General features: G+C 36.7%; 1 protein-coding gene across 1 annotated transcript in view; it reads left to right on the forward strand.

The window, feature by feature from the left end:
* Nucleotides 1-14,417, forward strand: part of gpr174 (G protein-coupled receptor 174) — a 45,131-nt gene extending 30,714 nt beyond the window's left edge. Inside the window, exon 2 of the mRNA XM_056472867.1 lies at nt 10,336-14,417. Coding sequence (XP_056328842.1) covers nt 10,494-11,510 — 1,017 coding nt within the window. The 5' untranslated portion in view covers nt 10,336-10,493 and the 3' untranslated portion in view covers nt 11,511-14,417. The remainder of the gene's footprint in view (nt 1-10,335) is intronic.
* The last annotated feature ends 7,156 nt before the right edge of the window (nt 14,418-21,573 follow it).

Below are 21,573 nucleotides of genomic sequence, written 5' to 3' on the forward strand. Positions count from 1 at the left end.
ACCAAACCATTTAACCAGTTGTGTGACTTTGTCTTTTTAGTGTTTCATCGTTGTTGCTGATAAGGCCTAAAACAGCTGAATCATGCACAAAATTAATGATGTGGTTAGAGCTAAACGTTACAGTGCAATTCAAGTCAGCAGTGTGAAGAGCAGCGGTTAGTGCACTGTGTTATGGGGGTTACGTGATCAGTTTAGTAGAGCTTGAGGTTTTACGGCTGATATGATCTGATTGGGTCCAGAATCCAGGATCCATTTAACAAGTTTTATTTGCTGTGGTTTCCTGAATTAAAAGTTAAGAAGTTATGTACACTGTAAAATGTCTGGGATTTTACCTTTTAAAAACCTGTAAAAATCTAGTATGGTTTCTGACTATTTACAGTGCATCCGGAAAGTATTCATAGCGCTTCACTTTTTCCACATTTTTTTATCTTAGAGCCTTATTCCAAAAAGGATTAAATTAATTTATTTTATCAAAATTCAACACACAATACCCAATAATGATAATTTGAAAAAATGTTTAGAAAAACCTAAAAAATCACATGTACATAAGTATTCACAGCATTTGCTCAATACTTTGTTGATGCAGCTTTGGCAGCAATTACAGCCTCAAGTCTTTTTGAATATAACAAGCTTGGCACACCCTTCTTTGGAAATTTGTGTGTGTATGTATGTATATATATATATATATATATATATATATATATATATATATATATATATATATATATATATATATATATATATATATATATATATAGTTGAAGTCAGAATTATTAGCCCCCCTGAGTTTTTAACCCCCTGTTTATTTTTCCCCCCAATTTCTGTTTAACGGAGAGAACGTTTTTTTCAACACATTTCTAGACACAATAGTTTTAATAACTCATTTCTGATAACTGATTTGTTTTATCTTTGCCATGATGACAGTAAATAATATTTGACTAGATATTTTTCAAGACACTTCTATACAGCTTAAAGTGACATTTGAAGACTTAACTAGGTTAATTAGGTTAACTAGGCAGGTTAGGGTTATTAGGCAAGTTATTGTATAATGATGGTTTGTTCTGTAGACTATAGAAAAGTATATAGGTTAAAGGGGCAAATAATTTAGAACTTAAAAATGTTTTTTTTTTTTAATTCAAAACTGCTTTTATTCTAGCCGAAATAAAACAAATAAGGCTTTCTCCAGAAGATAAAATAATATCAGACATACTGTGGAAATTCCCTTGCTCTGTTAAACATTTGGGAAATGGGGGGCTAATCATTCTAACTTCAACTGCATATGTATATATATATATATATATATATATATATATATATATATATATATATATATATATATATATATATATATATATATATATATATATATATATATATATATATATATATATACCATTGGGTTAAAAAAAATTATTAAAATTTACACTCAAAAAATGTTTGTTATTTACTCAAGCTACTTATTTAAAATGAGTTGAAACAACACAATTCTTGAGATTCTTTGGGGGACAACCTAATTGTTTTATGTTCAATCCAATAAATTTGTAAAAGGTAATACGTTACCCCAAATCAATTGTCAAATCCACAGCTTTTTTACAGTGTATGTACCTTTGGGATTGTCCATATTTGCATTGGAATAAAACAACCCAGTATTATTTAGAGTGTGTATGCTACTTGCCCAGCTGTAAAAGATGTACTGACTCTTTATTGTACTGTCACTAATTGTCACAGAGATTAAAATGTAAGTCACCTACAAGGAGAAAGCGTGTTTTTTTTTTAGTGTTCTTAGTGTAATTTCTTTTTATTTTACTATATTTGCATCAATTTAATTGAATATATGAGGCATTTCTCTACTAGCAGATTAGTGTTCACCCTTAACAAATTATGCTATAGTCTAAACAATGCAAAAGCCCAAGTTGTCAAAACAAGAAAGGGGAAAAAAAGACTAACTATCAGACTAAGTGCAACATAAATAACTATGCTATGAAGTTTCAAAACAACCCTGTATGTACAATTTTTACTATACAAGAAGTATTTGTTAGGTCTCATTTAAAACTTATCAGTAAATTACCACTGTTATTATTGGCTAATGTCAAGTGAACACTTCCACAATGCATGTGAGTAAAAGCAAGTGCATGTTCTTTGTTTTGCAGTCTATTTATTCACCTTTACTTTAGAAACCACACTCCTCCTCTGTCATATTTGAAATGAATGTGGTTGGTATATGTTGGTAAATCTATAAACAGACAGTCGGACAAAGTTTCTGCTTCAAAAAATGTTTCTTAAACGTTTCTTGCCAGAGTAATATAGCCCTGAATGATGCAAGAATACAATAATATTAAGTTATATAATTTGAGGTTTCATCGAGAATAATTAAAGAAAATGTCAATAACCACTATTACCACAGTTCTGAATCCAACCACAATTTAAAACAATATTATGCCAATGTTACATACAGTATTAAGCATATTAATAATGGTTATAAAATGGTTAGCATAAAAATGTATATAAAATGGTTTATTCACAGGTGTCATGTTTGTGATGATGATGATGATGATGACGATTATTATTGGATTATCCAGAAAAGCTTTGTTTCTCTTTTTGTGTAGCTCATATGGCCCTTTTACATTTGTTGAACTTGTAACTAACTTTACTTAGGACTGTGGGTATTTTCAATTAGAGAAACCATTGGATCTTTCATAATGCATTTTAAGAGTTCACAAAACAGTGAACTAAACGATTAATCAAATCCATAAATAAGCAAAAATATTTAGAATAAGCATATATTATGAAACTATCATTTTTTTGTTTGTTTTGTCTATGAACATTGAGCATGCAGATCAGTCACAATACAAAATTTAAAAACAAAACTCAGCACTGAAGCGATTATTATACAGTTCAGGTTCATTTAAGATGGCGATTTCAATGCAGTTTATAAATTACACACATCTTGATGTAGTTGATGGAGCTATGAACACGTAATGGTGACATGATCTGTGTGAAGGTCCCTTGAGCATACATAAAGTGCAGGTTTAACCAAAATGAGTCAGTGCATGTGGCGGTTATAACACACTGTACTAATTGTGTCTCCTTTTTTGGACTTCCTGTTAGGCAGTGCATATGAGTTTCAGCTGTTTTATAAATAAATTTGTGAAAAGGACAAGACAACCAATGAAGTTTCTTTTTTTTTTTCAAATAAGTACATAAAAACTTATCTGATCTTTGGCATGTTTTAAATGAGGGATTTCTGTGACACTGAATATGCAGTGATGATGGTCACATCTGGTTTGGAAACATTGTCAAGATATTAAAGGACTAATTGCAAAAACTGTGTTTCTACACAATGTCTTGAAATCCACTGAAACATTGTGTTGCATGCTGGAGTAGTCTAGTCATTGTGTTTAAGTCTAGCATATATAATTGTACCTTCTACTACATGTGCTAATCAGTGAGCTAGGCTAAAAACAATATCTACAGTTTGTATTTATTTGGTGGCATTTTAGTCCTTTAGTCATTTTAGTCCTTAGCTGATTAATGGCCAACTTTTTCTGTTTTTTCTTTCATATTTCCCCCCAATGGAATATTAACATTTTAGAGACAGCAGACATTAGTGTATATTGTCATTTAAATTAATTGATAGAACAAAGATTGAACTATGGTGTATATACACTTATGTGTCTTAAATTTCGGAGTCTCTTAGTTTTATTTGAAGTTATCCTAAATGAACTAAAAGAGGCATTTTAAAGCCTATTTCATGAGTTACATTAACAGTTGATTGAAACTGATCTCATTTTAGGACAGTTACTGCTCACTGAGCAAAGTAACAAACTACATTTTTGCTAATGAAGCTGCCCACTCCCAATGCATGGGTGCTTCTGCAAGGTGGTAATCTCAAAACCCAAAGCATTACATGAAACTCTTCTAAATCTTCAAACTAAAGTGAAGATTTAAAGAAGATTAAAGGGCACCTATGGTGAAAAATCTACTTTTCAAGCTGTTTGGACAGAAATGTGTGTAAGTATAGTGTATAAACTGTCATATTGGGGTGATATAAACACACCCAGTCCTTTTTTTTTCAAATTTAACAACATAAAAACGGTGGACCAATTGGATCGGTTTTCAGATTGACCGCAACTTTACGTAGGAGAGTGGTCCCCCCGCCCACCAATATTGATTGACAGCTGCGCGCATTAACATGTCCGGTAGTCACGTGTATAATCATATCATCAAGAGAGGACGAGCGCAAAGCAGCTGGAAATAAAAGGTGTGTTCAATTCGCTAGGATCATCATCAAACGTGATCAAGAGTAAAGCTGCAGTCACACTCGGCTTTGTGTGTGCAAAATTCTGTCGTGCGGCGCTGCGAAAAGGGGCGGGATTAAACAAGATGATTAGACATTTAAAAAAGCCAACGATTGTTCAATATTTTAAATTTCTGTCCAGAAAGGTCATGTTTTAATCCTCAATTGGTCTCACGCAGACAAGTGATGGGATTTCGCAGGTCAGAGTTCACAAAGCTTGAACTTTGCACTGCAGCAACTTGCGAAACTTGACGCATGACCTTGCGTTTCCGGTCTGACGCATTCGCGTGTGTATGAATGGAAGTCTATGGGAGGAAAAGTCAAGTGTTGACCGCACCTTGAGTTTCACAAGTTTAAACTGTTTTAAAACAGAGCACGTGTGTAATGAATTACAGCGATTCACTTCAGATGCACTTAATCAGCACAGCCGCGTGTCAGAACAATTATAAAGGAAGACGCTTCAATCGCGGTTTATGGACGTTAAATCAGGTTTATTTTGTACATTAATATAACAGATATCCATACAGCAGTGGATATTACCAGTATCATGACACATATGCGTGCAAAACGAAGGCAAAGCTTAACGCGCTGTCTCTCTCTCTCTCTCTCTCTCTCTCTCTCTCTCTCTCTCTCTGTGTGTGTGTGTGTATGTCTGCGCTACGTTTTGTGTGTGTGTGTATGTGTCTGCGCTATGTGTTTGTGTTCTTGCTGTGTGTGTGCGTAAACTTTGTAATGACATTGTGTGTGACTCATTGTCCACAAAAAAATGCATCAAATACTGATTGTTAAAGTTCTTACTGTAGTGTTTCTCACACACATTACGTGAGATCTGCATCCTGAGGCAGCCGAGGGTGGCGATTGCTGACAGGCACGTGGGAACGGTGGGTGGGGAGGACTAGCCTTAAAGGGCCAGTACAAAAAAACAGCAAAACCTTTTTTCCAGCTATAATATAGACACTTCAAACAGCTATAATAAATAATCTGATGGGTGTTTTGAGCTGAAACTTTACAGACACATTCTGGGGACACAAAAGACTTATATTAAATATGAAAAAAGGGGTAACCTATGTGCCCTTTAAACTCTAAACAAGTCTTTCTATTAACTTTAAACCCCTAAGATTCCTTTTATTGTCAACATTTCCCTCTCTTAATTCAATCCCACGCAAAGCATGCTGGGAACATAGACTGTAAAAGATATGGACATAGTATCCGTGACGTCACCCACAGGTTTCTGAAGACGCTTGCTAGCAATTTGCTTAGACAGGCTTTTCTTTGGGAGAAACGCTTAATACTTCATTACCTGCGACTCGTTTGAGTTCTGACCATGTGTGCTTGGTTGTACACTATATCAATATCAAAACTATATCAGTTTCAGTTACTTCCGTATTTGCTTCACGGTGGAGAGGGATGCTGCTTGGCTAAGAACTACAAATCCTTTTGATCTATAATCTTTTTTTTTTAAGTACTTGTTTGTTAAAATTATCTTTTGCAACTTATTACTGAGTGAAATAATTGCATAGCTTAAATGTCTACTAATTTTACGTTTACTTGTACAAACATCTTTTTTTTTTTGCTTTAAAGTCTTTGCTTTGCTGAGGTCATTTCAGTACACATCCACTTGGCAGGTTCTATAAGAGCTGTTTTTAGACTAAAAAGGAAGTTTTGAGTTCTGAAACTTACAGAATGTATTTATAGGACAATGATTCTTAAATGTAAAATGCTTTCTCAATTCATTAACCAGTTACCAAAAGAAGTCTTATACTATGAATTAATGACAAAACCATTTTTTAAAAGGTTAGTTCAGCCAAATATCAAGATTCTGTAATTGATTACTCACCCTTGTGTCGATCCAAACCTCTGAGATCTTCAGAACACAACTTAAAATATTTTCTATGAAATCTGAGAGCTCCCTCATCATCCATAGACAGCAAGGTTCCCAACCTCAAAGTTTAAATAGGCAAGTCATGATTTTGCCAAGTACGATGCGATCCTGTAAAACATCTATGCTGTAACATCTAACATCTAATGTAGCCTAAGCCTAAACTTAACAAAAATGGTAAACATATCCCTTAATTCTGATTGGCTGATTGGAATGTTGTTCCAGGATCATGTCCTACTTAATGAAATCAAGTTGGTGGTTCAAATAGGTAACAAAAAATTAGAAAGGTCTCAGATTTCATTGAAAATATTTTAAGTGGACTCTCAGTGGACTGGAACAACACGAGGGTGAGCAATTATTAACATAATTACAATTTTTAGATGAACTAATCCTAAACAAACACATGTTTTGTGAAGAATGAAAATGTAACATATTTCACTCAGTAAGAGCCTGATGCAAGATCAACTGATGACAGAATTTAGTCTCTTTACTAGAAGTAAATTTACTTTACTGCATCCAATCTAAAAGTCACTGCTTTATTGCCAAATCGATACTTTACAGATAAAGTAAGTTAATTAGGGACCCAGCACTGAATGTTCATAGGCATCTATTATAACTTATTTTCTTCTTCTTCTTCTTCTTCTTCCGCTCTGGAAGTCTACAGCAGGCCATAAAACCGTTTGCAGCAAAGTTATGAAATTTGGCACACTGACACTAGATTAACCACAACACATTTGGAGCTTCTAAGGCTCTAGTGCCACCACTGTCCAAAAACTGCACTTATGTAAATTATGTAATTGTTTAACTATATGGCTCACACTGGAAATTCTTAGTCTAATGAACACAAAAATAAAATAATAATTAATAATTTAAAAATTATTTTCACTATGTTTAATTGTTCATTAAATCTACTTGATTGAACTTGTCCTAGATGTCCTTGTCCTAGTCTGTCCAATTTTCATCATGATCTGCGAATTTTGTGGTGATCAAACTTTACAAACAAGTTAGTAGGTGCAACCAAAATTTCTCTTTAAGCTTACAAAAAAAAAAAAAAAAAAAAAAAACACCTGATTGAGATCATCAGCACATTAACAGAGATATCCATGAACTGATCTTTGTGTTTCAAATAAAGACATACAAAATTAATGTGCAGGATGAGGGGTCCCAAAGACCAAAATTGGGAACCATTGTTCTAGTGATCCAGAAATAGCAAAAAGGATATTTTTGCACATAACTTCTGAACTGTTTGTTCAAACATCACAAACATTTGGAGGATCGATTTCCAAGTCAGACGATATCTAATTTTCCCAGGTCAGCCATTTTGGGCATTAACCATTTTAAATTTGGTCAAAAATCTTTTATGCATTGAAATATTGTTACAAAACTCAACCCAAGCCTAGTGTTTAAGTTCACGCACATTTGTCAAGGTGACTTGTACACTGATGTGTAGATGTGTAAAGAATATTATTAAACAGGCATAGAACCTTTGGATAAAAAAAAAAAGATGAACAGACACAACTGTGTTTATTGTAACATGCAAATTATGCTTTAAAGGTGCTGTATGTAAGTTTTTGACTCTTTTAAAGCATAAAAATACCATAATATGCTAGGGTTAGATATTTAAGAAAAATGCTAAGTGAACATTCTTGTTTATCTGAAAAACAATGCTAAAGTCAGATATTCTGCTTAAAAAATGGGAGTTACGTGCTGGAATGGTTCTTTTAACCCACCCACTGCCAGTTTAGCCAATTAGATTTCAGCACCCTAATGTTGGCTTGGTGGAAAACCGCATATTTGATTCATTCTGTCAGGAAGGCTTTAAAAGCATGTGTCCACAACCAACATGTGGCCTCTGGTGGATAGTAGCAGAATTGGCTGTGTGCACCAGATGCAACATGACAGAAATTTAAATACAGGCATTCAGAAGCAAAGAAACTGTGAAAAAAAAGGTAGTGGTTTATAATCTAATTAATACATAATAAACCTCTTTAACATTATTCTATGTACATGCTGAATGACTGATATCACTTGAGTCACGGTTCCAGAATCCAATTTCAAATGGTTTATTTTATCTTCAAGATCTAAGTTAAACTATATGCTGCTGCTTTCAATAGTATAGCAATAAACGTCATGTAAGAGGTGATCATTGGCATGCACTGTAAAATAGTGTAAAACTGTCAACTTTATCAAATAAGTGTAGTTAACTCAAAATTTACTGAAAGTTAATTCTACTCATTTGAAAAGAGTTTTGAACTCTTCAAATAACTAGATGTCTGTAGATTACTGTTGAAGGTAATGAGTTAATTATAAATACCTCATTACATCAACTTAAATGGAGTAAGTTCACAGTACTTAATATATATTAGTTTTTTAACTCAAATGGTTTGTTTCAATCAGTTTCCTCAAATGGTTTGAGTTGACCTAACTTATTGGGTTTTTCTGTGCTCAAATTTTTTCTTTCACCGACACATGAATTTTTTTAACGCAGACACTGACGCGCACCTCTCAAAAAATGTAACTACATGGCGAATAGCGCAAGCTTTTTTATTGGTCAGCTTGGTAGCTGTGACAAGTGTGGGCAGGGCCAAGAGCCGCATGAACCTGTTGGAGCGAGTGTTTACAAGTGTCGAGTCCTGTGAATTCCTAGATGGAAACTGTTGTATTGTGTTTATCTTATGATTAAAGTTGTTGCACGTGTGCCAATTCCCACCTCTGAACAAGCGAGTTTTAGCTTATTCTACATTAAGGTAGCATTCAGAAAAAAGATAACACGACACAGAGGAATGTAAAAACCTACTTCCAGCTAGCGTTTTGGAAGTGTTATTGCAGAGCAACACAAACAGCACGCAGGAGTATAAATGCACACATGGCAGGCACCGTGGGTCACCCTGATCACTCAATGCAGAAGTATAAATCAGCCTTAGATCTAGGGATAGGGAGTTGACTCCAAAAGAGTCGATTCCTTGACTCTCAATGAACCTAGTATCGGAATCAACTCTAGGACAGGAATCGACTTCTTGACTCGAGTCTGTATTTTCAAATCCTTATGAATAAAGCAGTTACATAATACAGTTATAATGCTTATTCTCGAGCACAATGAACATCAAAGGTACCCCCTTTGAATGCTGGCTCACCTGTATTACGCTTTTGCTTGTGAATTTTGCGACTATTCTAGACTATAATATAATAAATATTGTACAGGATGAAGTTTGCTTTCATTTTTAAATTCCTATAAAGCACACACACCTGTTGTGTTTTGGTTTTAAAGCATTTAGGTTTGAATCTGCCTACGATGTCAAGCTTGCTGTGTTATAAATGAAATATGTATATGTATGTGTGTGTAAATTTGGAGGGGATTAGATACTATTGGCGGATCGATGTCTTAAATTAGCGCTGCAGATAAAATGATGATGCACGTTAGGCTGTTGGCTGCTGCTATATTCTCAAGTAATTTTTTTATTTAACCTATGGTATTTCATGAATAAACAAATAAATAAAACACTAATCATAATGACAAAAGTAGCCAAGATTTAATTATTGTCACAAAATCTGACAATGCATGTGATTGTGGTTTTGTTTTATTAAGAAGATTTTTATACTATATGATTTAAAACATTGTTTGGGCTCAATTGAGGTGTTTTTTTCTTGGTTAATGAACTGCTACACATCCATTAAATATTTCAATAATAAATTGATGTTTTAACATTCTGTCTCCAAGATTGCAATGTAATTTTCTAAATTATCTAAACTAGACAATTAAAATATGCTGTAAAAAAGAAGTGTACATTGATAAAAAAAATTAACTGCAGATGATTTACTGCTGGTTTTGTCTGTCCAAATGAGAACTGCACAATGTAAAGCTGCAATTGACGCGTTGTGTAAAGCGTGATATGATACAGCATGTTTAATCCTTGCGCTATTTTAAGTGAATGCAATTGGAGTCGATTCCGGAGTCGATTCCACCGACTCTAAAATTATCGACTTCAAAAAACTCGGAACCGAACACTTCTCCTTAAGACAAAAGAAAGCATTTGCAGACTAAATAAAAATGAATTCAGCTGTGGATAGCAAGATACATTTTCAACATTTGTCCAGTTCAAGTATAACTGTGTCTTTGTTATTGATTTTGAGACTAACTTCTTTCTGTGCTGTTTTTCAGAACACATTGAAACAAGAACTCCAATAACAATGTCAGGAGACTATTTCTGGGAGTGTCTCACAGATTTTTTAAATAACCTTATTTTGATAAGGTGTGTTGGTGCTTAGTGACTGTTGTTGCAGATCGGGCCAAGCTGAACTCAGTTAAATGAAAAAAAGATGAATGTCAGTGACACCTGCAATAACAGTACATCAATACAAGATTATCAGCATCAAATTTATGCAGTCTTCTACACACTGATTCTCATACCTGGACTGATTGCCAATGTTCTAGCACTTTGGATTTTTTATGCCTACATAAAGGAGACGAAGAAGGCTGTGATATTTATGATCAACCTGGCATTGGCTGATCTGCTCCAAGTGTTATCGCTACCCCTGCGCGTTTACTACTATTTGAACAACTCATGGCCTTTTGGGAAAGCTGCCTGCATGATCTGTTTCTATTTGAAATATGTCAACATGTACGCTAGCATCTACTTTCTGGCCTGCATCAGTCTGAGACGCTGTCGACTCATTTTCCAGCCGTTGAGCTGTGACATCATGAAAGGACAGGACCGCAGATGGTGTTTTGTCGGATGGTTCGTTGTCTGCGTGGGATGTCTGCCATTTCCTCTTCTACGACAATCTGAAAACAATCCACAATGTTGCTTCGCCGAACTACCCATGATGCAACTCAAAAAAGAACTAGGAGTGTCCCTTTTGGCAGTCGCAGAAATTACCGGATTTCTTCTACCGCTGGCTATAGTAATTACCTGTACGTGGTTGACTGCAGCAAGTCTACGAGAGAAAACCCGCCTTTTGCATGACACTGGGGAAAAACACAAGGCACTCAAGATGGTGTTAAGCTGTGCTTGCGTATTCATGATTTGTTTTGTGCCCTATCACATAACCTTTCCTTTAGACTTTTTAACTAAATCCAATTTTAATATGAGTGCCACATTTAAGAATGCAGTGCTCCATGTTCATCCAGTTACCTTGTGTCTAGCAAGTCTAAACTGCTGTCTGGATCCAATGATGTACTACTTTACAACTGATGAATTCAAGCGTCGCCTCTCAAGAACCGAACTGCAAGAAAGTTTGCAGTTACACCAAAGAATAACATGCTCTACAAACACTGAAGTCACATTTAAAACCAAACAGATGAAGCAGAGATTAGAGATCACAGCGACAGAATAGGCACATTGGTTTTTTTTAAGCCATTGAAAATCGCCATTACACTTTCTGTACAACTGAGGAACTACACAGTTTTGAGGGTTAATGTAATATTTATAAATCACAAAATCTCTCTTTCACACACAAGCTATCTTTATGGGAACTTCACATAGACATAATGATTTTTATACTGTACAGACTACCCAACCTTATCCCTAAACTCAACCTTAACAGGAAGATTTTCTCAGACCCTTCTCAAACAATCTGTGTTTTTACATTTTCAAAACACTCTATCCAGCGTGATATATGAGCCAATTCCTCACAAGGAACAAAACATTATCTCCACAAGGTTTACATTTTCATTTCATTACATTTGGCTTCCACAACATGACGCTTACAAATTACACATGCACACGTGCCTTTTAAATAATAAACAAATAATATTAAAGGTGCAGTAGGTGATTGTCTTCAGAAACATTTTTTGTTGTGCTGGTTAAGTCTCTTCACATTCCGATAGTACTGATTAAAGTTAATAATCTAAATTTATTTGTATGTATTTTTATATTCTGGGTAAGGCCTAAAACGGGCCGACAAATAACTCCATTATGATAGGTAAGTCAAACTGTCAGTCAACAAATATAAATTTGTATTTCTGAGCAGCCTGTCCACGCAGACAGATACATCACTAGTGCAAACATGTGAAGCATGGCCACCTACAGCTGGCAGAGAGTGACATCGGGTAAACTCAGCATCAACCTGAACTTCTCTCTGAGGATGCTTTAACACCTTTTGATCGATACTTTTGTTCCGAAACAAGGATTTAATTGTTACAATGTTGCACTTTGTTCTTGGTGCGGTTCGCTTTCAAACTTTTCACTTTTCAACTTTCTAAACGGACCAAAATAGCTAAAACAAGTCTGCTGTCATGCATCCTTATTTTAATTTATAATGATGAGCAATAAGACATTATAGGTGAAAAGCTGTGCTTTAATTTTGAATGGTGACACCTACAGACATGGTCACAAAATATAAATCAGAGGTAAGAATTTCTCATACATAGCCATTGGCTTATGCATTTTAGACTTTACATTATAGAGAGAAATAACAGATAGACCAAGACAGTTAACAGATAAACAGCTCTCTGTAATATTTCAGCATGCTTTCACTTTCATATTTGACATGAAATGCACATTTACCAGTAGGATTACCCCTACTCATAATTCTCTCTCTTAATATAGCCGTATATGTCTATTACATATCCATAATACACCTTGATACTGTATAGCCTGGTTTGTTAGTTGGTTGGATCATTTTGCTTTCTTCTTACAATCAATCTGCTTCAGAGTCCATTTCAATCAAGCCGAGGCCACCTCATTCAGGCGATCTTGAACCGATTAATTTTGGTGCGGCTCCGAGCACGATTGCTGGACTCAAATATGCCAAACGAACTGTGCTAACTGGGGAAAAGAGCCAGGTTCCGAAACAAAAGTCTAGGTGTGAAAGCGCCCTGAAAGACCAACGTGGCCTTGTGTCCATGAAAAGAAATATTGTTTTCGAAAAGGCTTCTGCAAAATATGCAGAATCAAAACTTTTCTAAATCCTAAATCAATATTGGAGTCACTTTTGTAAGCTGGAGGGAGTTGAAATTATGCAGTTCAAAGCCACAATCTGAAGCTTGACACCACGGCTGAAATATTTAGTTTAGACAGGTATGTTTTAAAACTATTTTAGTCACGCAAAGCTTATGTAGATTGTGGTCTTTTTATGAATTTGTTTATATGCACAGAAGTGTTGTTTAGCCACTGAAAACGTAGAAAGATTATTTTCAAGTTCATGGAGTACCTTTAATAGGATGGATAATATAGTCGGTTAAATAGACCTAATTTAGTTGTTCAAGTGTAAAAGGAGATGAAAACAAGCGATGTACGTGAGAATCAGGGAGCACAATTAAAAATTAAAAGTAAGTCACTGATTTTCTTGGTAATGTAAGTGCAATGTAAAAATATAACAGGATATTTATTTAGTTGAATAACAAAACATAAGTAAACAGTGCTCTTCCAGCTAACCAGCTTTACTGAGGAGAAGTTTGATTTATATTTGCACATTGGTTCATTTTTGATCAGACAACTTCTGACATGCTCCCACTCTAACATTACTTTGTTCGGTCTGAAATAGCATGTAGGAATGACTTCAAAACAACATTAGCACTATTTCATTGACTGTGAACAATGTTGTATTTTATAATCGTTAGCTGACTATATGATGTCACTATTTAGAATTTGCAAACAATACTTTTCTGAAATTATATTATTAAGGAGAAAGTCAGAATGTGCGGATATGAAACCAACTTTACCCCAATGCTTAGGGGAAATATAATTCTACTAGGACTATAGGGGAAATATAATTCCTGCACCCCGCTGGCTTGTCAACATGTTGGACAAAGTGCATGTCTCCATGGAGTTTTTTAACTGGTGAATGACATGATCTGATTTTATATAAGGTTGTCTATGGTCATCTGTTCAGTGCGTGTTCATGACTCAAGCAGTCGTGGGTTTAGATGGCAGGGGAGGGATGTGCATGTTCAAAGCTAATATGCAAACGTTAGGAATTTGGCAGATCACCTACTGCACCTTTAAGCCTTTTTCAGGGTTCAGTTTTACTAATGACACAAACTGTATGTGTGAAAAGAAAGCAATTTTCACCAACTTTCTCTTTATTCAAAGCATGTTTTGTGTGTTAAAATATTAATTTGTACACATTTAATAAATAAATGAATATAATAATATCTGCATGACAAATATCACATTATGGTCAGGATTCTTGTGCTGTCAAAATAATATTTGAACAGTATGAATAAATCTTGCTGTGTAGTTCAGACAAAATTAATAATTTACTGTAAGTAATGTGGTCTATGTGTGTTATTTTTGTAAATAAAAGCCTAATGTTAAATCGTTCAAGTGATTATAGTTCACAAACTCTTCTTAGATTTGGATTCGTTCTTAAATTGTAATTTGTGTTTTGAAGATGAACCAAAATCTCATGGTTTTGAATGACATAATAGTGATACAATTTTGATGTATTTTACATTAAGATTCTTTTTTAATGAAAAAAGTAGTTGAACAGGAATCATAATATTCACATCAGCTTCATATGCTCATTAGACCTACAATGACATCTGAAAACACATCTGAAACTTCAGGGTATTCATGTAAATGTTCAGTAAATGTTCAGAAACCACACATTTCACATGTGACTTTTACAGGTTATTGCCTATGTGAAGCTAACATGTAGGATTTATTTAAGAGATGTGATGATAAATTATGATGTTTTACATGAATTGAGATAGTAAAACCATTGAACAAGAGATTTATGATTTAGGTTTGACTTTTACAGTAATGATTAAATACATGCAATTTAGCTTTTTTTTAATCTTTTTTTTTATGTAGGCTATAGGACAGAAAATTCAGTAACCCTATTCTTTTAATTACATCATCTGAAGTCATGAAAATGCATGTTTCTTAAGCTGATTTAATTAGAGCAAAAAGAACAGGGATTCTACAGGTTTTATCATGTCAAATTTAAGACTTTTTAAGACCTATTTAAGACTATAATAAATTTAATTTCTTACACAAGGCTAAACGCTAAATATGTTTTAATGGCCAAGTTAAAACCTTAAAAAAACATTAAGGAATATAATTAAACCATATTAATAAGTAAATAGAGTTGATAAATAAATGTTTCTTAAAACTTTTATTGAAATATATTGTTAGTGATTGGATGGGTGTTGACACAATTTGGTATAGCTTAAAAAATTAAGACCCATTTAAAATTATTTAAGACCTACAACACAATATTTAAAGACTTTTTAAGGCCTAAAATTTGGTTTTTGAAATGTAAGACATTTTAAGACTTTTAAAACCCAGCAGATACCCCGGAAAGAAATTATTTTCTGTTCACTTTGGAGCTTCTAGCATCTTGATCTGAGCTTTCAGCATCCCATGGATGAAATGAATAAAGCATCAAGTTAGAATCTATATATAAAATTTTGGTCATTTTCAGATTATTAAAAATTATATCAAATAAATACACTTGAACAAACGTGCATTGGTCTGAGGGGTTATTTTTTATCAATGTGCGTGTGACAATGCCAGTGATTTAGAGAATAAATTGACTTCGATATGAGACTAAGGGGCAAAACGGTGGCTCAGTGGTTAGCACTGTCACCTCAGCAAGGTTTGCTGGTTCAAGTTCCATGTGGGCCAGATGGCATTTCTGTGTGGCATTTGCATGTTTGCGGGTTTCCTCCAGGCTCTCCTGTTTCCCCCACAGCCCAATGACATGTGATATAGGTGAACTGGGTAAACTAAATTGGCCGTAGTGAATGCATTATACTTATACAATATACTTTGTAGCGCTGAAAACCGAGGTTCTGCCTAGCTAAAGACAAGGAAAGAAGATGGAACTGTACAAGGCCTGGGTAATCATCAACAAGAAAAACAACTGTATTCTGACAGTGAACTGCACCTGTACGGCAGGGTATGTGAACTTACATTTTTACCTTTCATTCTAAGCATTCAGTGTCCACAGTTTAATTAACCATATTTCACAGTTTTTTTTGCTGAAATCATTGCTGAAGTCAAAAACGAGTAATGTGTATGGTTCATCATAGCGTGAACTTACCTGATATAAAATGAGAACTATGGTGCACCTATGGTGAAAAATCTACTTTTCAAGCTGTTTGGACAGACAAATGTGTAGGTATAGTGTATAGACCAGGGGTGACCAACCCTGTTCCTGGAGATCGACGTTCCTGCAGATTTCAGTTGCAACCCATATTTACATTTACATTTACATTTAGTCATTTAGCAGACGCTTTTATCCAAAGCGACTTACAAATGAGGACAAGGAAGCAATTTACACAACTATAAGAGCAGCAGTGAACAAGCGCTATAGACAAGTTTCAGGTGTGTAAAAGTCTAAGAAGCAAACCATTAGTAGAACTTTTTTTTTTTTTTTTTTGAGAGAGAGAGAGAGAGAGAGAGAGAGAGAGAGAGAGAGAGAGAGAGAGAGAGAGAGAGAAAGAGGGCACAGTTAGTGGTATAGCCAGAGAGGCAGTTGCAGATTAGGAAGGAAAGTGGAGACTAAACAGTTGCGTTTTTAGTCATTTCTTGAAGACAGCAAGTGACTCTGCTGTTCTGATGTAGTTAGGGAGTTCATTCCACCAACTGGGCAGATTGAATGTGAGAGTTCGGGAAAGTGATTTCTTCCCTCTTTGGGATGGAACAACGAGGCGACGTTCATTCACAGAACGCAAGTTTCTGGAGGGCACATATATCTGCAGAAGTGAGAGCAGATACGAAGGAGCACAGCTAGAGGTCACTTTGTAAGCAAACATCAGAGCTTTGAATTTGATGCGGGCAGCAACTGGCAGCCAGTGCAAACGGGTGAGTAGCGGAGTGACATGTGCTCTTTTGGGTTCATCAAAGGCCACTTGTGCTGCTGCGTTCTGAAGCAGCTGAAGAGGTTTGATAGAACTAGCTGGTAGCCCGGCTAGCAGAGAGTTGCAATAGTCCAGTTTGGAGAGGACAAGAGCTTGAACAATGAGTTGAGCAGTATGTTCAGATAGGAAGGGTCGGACCTTTCTGATGTTGTAGAGTGCGAATCTGCAAGATCGAGCAGTTCTAGAAATGTGGTCAGAGAAGTTCAGTTGGTCATCAATCGAAACTCCAAGGCTTTTTACCATTTTGGATGCAGTGATGGTTGCTACATCCATCTGGATTGAAAAGTTATGGTGATGAGTCGGGTTGGCAGAAACTTCAAGCATTTCCGTTTTCATGAGGTTAAGCTGGAGATGATGATCTTTCATCCAGAGTGAAATGTCTGACAGGCAGGCTGAAATGCGAGCTGGAACCGAGGGATCATCAGGGTGAAAAGAGAGGTATAGCTGGGTGTCATCAGCATAGCAGTGGTAGGAAAAACCATGTTTCTGGATGACTGTTCCTAAAGATGCCGTGTAGATAGAGAAGAGAAGTGGCCCAAGCACAGAGCCCTGAGGTACCCCAGTGTTTAGATGCTGTAGGTTGGACACCTCTCCCCTCCACGACACCCTGAATGACCTGTCCGAGAGGTAGGAACTGAACCATTGAATAACAGTGCCTGCGACGCCCAGTGACTCAAGCGTAGATAGCAGGATCTGGTGGTTTACAGTGTCAAAAGCAGCTGATAAATCCAGCAAGATGAGGACAGATGATTTAGAGTCTGCTTTAGCCAGTCTGAGATCCTCCACGACCGAGAGCAGGGCAGTCTCAGTTGAGTGGCCTTTCTTAAAGCCAGATTGCTTGTTGTCCATGAGGTTGTTTTGAGTAAGAAAGTCTAGGACTTGATTGAACACTACTTTCTCCAAAATCTTGGCCATGAATGGAAGCAGGGATACCGGTCGGTAGTTTTCAAGTAGCGTTTGATCCAGGTTGGGTTTCTTTAGCAGAGGGTTTACCCTAGCCTGCTTAAATGAAGTAGGGAATAGACCAGAGTCAAGAGATGTGTTAATTATGTGAGTCAGTGTTGGTATGACTGCAGTAGAAATGGCTTGCAGGAGATGAGAGGGAATGGGATCTAGCGGACAGGTGGTTGCATGACTTGATAGCACGAGATTGGACACCTCAGACTCAGAGAGCTGGGAGAAAGAGGTGAGTGTGTGTGGTGTTGGTGGTGTATCTTGCGTGTTTGTTGTAGGTGCAGCAAATTGAGCACTGATTTTTGCAGTTTTGGTGCAAAAGAATGTAGCAAAGTCATCAGTAGTGAGTGTGGAGGATGCGGGTGGAGGAGGAGGATAGAGGAGGGAGGAAAATGTTTTAAAAAGCAAGCGAGGATTGGTGGCACTGTTGACTTTCTGACGGAAGTATGTCTGCTTTGCAGAAGTAACCTCAGTCGAGAAAGAAGACAGAAGAGTTTGGTATGTTATGAGCTGTTCAGGATTTTTAGTTTTTCGCCAACTTCTCTCAGCAGCCCGAAGTTTTGAGCGATGCTCACGGAGAACATCAGAGAGCCAGGGTGCAGGAGGACTGGCCCGGGTTGGTCTGGATGTAAGAGGGCATAGTCTGTCTAGACATGATGTTAGCGTGGAGCAGAGTGTATCAGTGGCACTGTTCGTATCAAGTGCCGAGAGTTTGCAGGATGGAGGAAGAGAGTTAGAAACAATTGTGGATAGTCTATTGGGTGAGAGAGAGCGTAGGTTTCTGCGAAAGGCAACTAGAGTTGGAGTGTGTGGCGGCTCAGGAGTAATGTGGATGTTGAGAGAGAGAAGGAAGTGATCCGATGTTTGTAGTGGAGTTACTAGTGTTTGATCAGCGAGGCAATGTCGAGTGTAAATAAGGTCTAGTTGATTACCTGATTTGTGAGTAGCAGAAGTAGGTGCTCTTTTGAGGTCGAAAGATGCAAGCAGAGTCTGGAAGTCAGCAGCTTGAGGTCTTTCAATGTGGATGTTGAAGTCACCTAGCACCAACAAGGGAGTGTCATAATCAGAAAAAGATGAGAGAAGAACATCCAGTTCATCTAAGAAGTGACCTAATGTACCCGGTGGGCGGTAGATGACAACCACATTTATGCAGAAGGGGTGGATAATATAAAACATACCTGCCTGTAATTATCAAGTGCTGTTCAGGTCCTAATTAATTGGTTCAGGTGTGTTTGATCAGGGTTGGAGCTGAACTTTGGAGGAAGGTCGATCTCCAGGAATAGGGTTGAGCACCACTGGTATAGACCGTCATATTGGGGTGATATAAACACACCCAGTCTTTTTTTTATTTTTTATTTAACAACATAAAAACGGTGGACCAATTGGAACGATTTTGAGACCGACCGCAACTTGACGTAGGAGTGGGGTTCCCTGCCCAACAATATTGATTGTTTCTGCTCAATTATGCTCCTTTCTGCAGACGAACAATGTTTTTGAAGTGTTTCAGTCAGGTTTCAGAGCTCATCACAGTACAGAAACTGCATTAGTGAAAATAACCAACGATTTACTCTTAGCTGCTGACCAAGGGTGCATCTCGCTATTAGTTCTACTCGATCTTAGTGCGGCATTTGACACCATTGACCATGGTATCCTTATTAATCGCTTAAAGTCTACAGGTGTCCAGGGACAGGCCCTACAATGGTTTAAGTCATACTTAGCTGACCGTTACCAGTTTGTGAATATTAATGGACAGCCTTCACAAATCAGCCCAGTAAAATACGGGATGCCTCAAGGATCAGTTTTAGGCCCTTTGCTGTTCACAATATACATGCTACCCCTGGGAGACATAATTAGAAGACATGGGATCAGCTTTCACTGCTATGCAGATGATACTCAATTATATATTTCAACTAAACCTGACGAGACGTCTAAACTGTCCAAGCTAACTGAGTGTATCAAAGATGTTAAAGACTGGATGACCAACAATTATCTTCTCTTAAACTCAGACAAAACAGAATTATTACTTATTGGGCCTAAATCCTGTACACAGCAGATCTCACAACTCGACCTACAATTAGAGGGATACAAAGTTAGCGTTAGCTCTACTATAAAAGATCTGGGTGTCATATTAGACAGCAATTGAACTTAAATTACTTTAACTTTAACTTAAATCATATATCCCATGTCACAAAAACTGCTTTCTTTCATCTGAGAAATATCGCTAAGTTACGAAGTATGCTATCCATCTCAGATGCAGAAAAGCTAGTCCATGCTTTTATGACTTCTAGGCTGGACTACTGTAATGCACTGTTTACTGGCTGCCCAGCATCCTCTATTAACAAACTTCAATTAGTACAAAATGCAGCTGCCAGAGTTCTTACCAGGTCTAGAAAATTTGATCACATCACCCCAATTTTATCCTCCTTACACTGGTACACTGGAGCAGCTACTGTAATGGTCATGGAAGAGTGGAGAACATAAGACTGATTCCTGTGACGCTTCAGAGACAGACGAGTCTTCGCTGAGGCCAGCTTCCAGCATCCGCCACTGAGACTGCAGCTCTGCACAAGACGTTTGGCCAGCGGAGAAATTAAAATGATCATGGCCAACTGAGCCTGGTTTCTCTCAAGGTTTTTTTTCTTCACTTCCGCCATTAGTGAAGTTTTTTCCCTCTCCGCTGTCGCCACTGGCTTGCATGGTTCTGGATCTATAGAGCTGCGCATCGTTGGATTTGCTCTTTAATATTGGACTCTCAGTAGTGATTATTAAATCACACTGAAATGAGCTAAACTGAACTGAACTTAAACACTACAAATTGAACTACACTGTTCCTATTTACTATGACCTTATATGTGAAGCTGCTTTGACACAATCTACATTGTATAAGCGCTATACAAATAAAGGTGAATTAAATTGAATTGAATTGAATTGACAGATGCACATTACCATATCCTCAGTTTGTTGTTTCACCTCCGCCATTTTCAGCATGTGAGTCAAAGCAATGTCATTAAAGAGACACCCATGCTCTATTTTTTAGGTGTAAGGCTCATTGGGCTCAACACAAGAGCCTTCATTGTCTTCCTGCGAATGAGCAACAGAGATTTTACATAGCGGCCATTTGCACAGAACATGAAGTTAATGCAACGCTCGGCCATTAAAAATAGCTGATCCACCGAGTCTTTCAGCACTCTCTCCGAAAACACTCCATTGATCTAGGCTGGCGGATCAACATTCACTATATGATCGCTCTCATCGGCGCCATTGTTTGTAACTTTAGGTGGGTTTGCAAACATGTGTACTTTCCATTGCGTCTTCCTTAAACTTCAGCCGTTTGCATTTCCCACGGTCACAGAAGCTCCCTGTCATCTCAACTAGGTGCAGCTGGAAAATGTGAGGAGGTTGCCTTGCATGCGCGTCCCTCCATTGGAAATAACGAACTTGCTAAGTTGGGTGGGAAGTCGAAACTAATTTTCAGGTAAAGCAACACACCCCTAAAACAACGACATGTGTACACGGCCCCAAAATGACACTTTTTTAACACACTATAATAAACAAATTTGAATTGTGTTTGAACTGAACCTAAACTGGCACACTCTGAAGAACCATAATATTAATATTAACTCTTAAAAAAGG

The sequence above is a fragment of the Danio aesculapii genome, chromosome 14 (assembly GCF_903798145.1).
Source record: "Danio aesculapii chromosome 14, fDanAes4.1, whole genome shotgun sequence".
In the NCBI taxonomy this organism is placed as follows: Eukaryota; Metazoa; Chordata; class Actinopteri; order Cypriniformes; family Danionidae; genus Danio; species Danio aesculapii.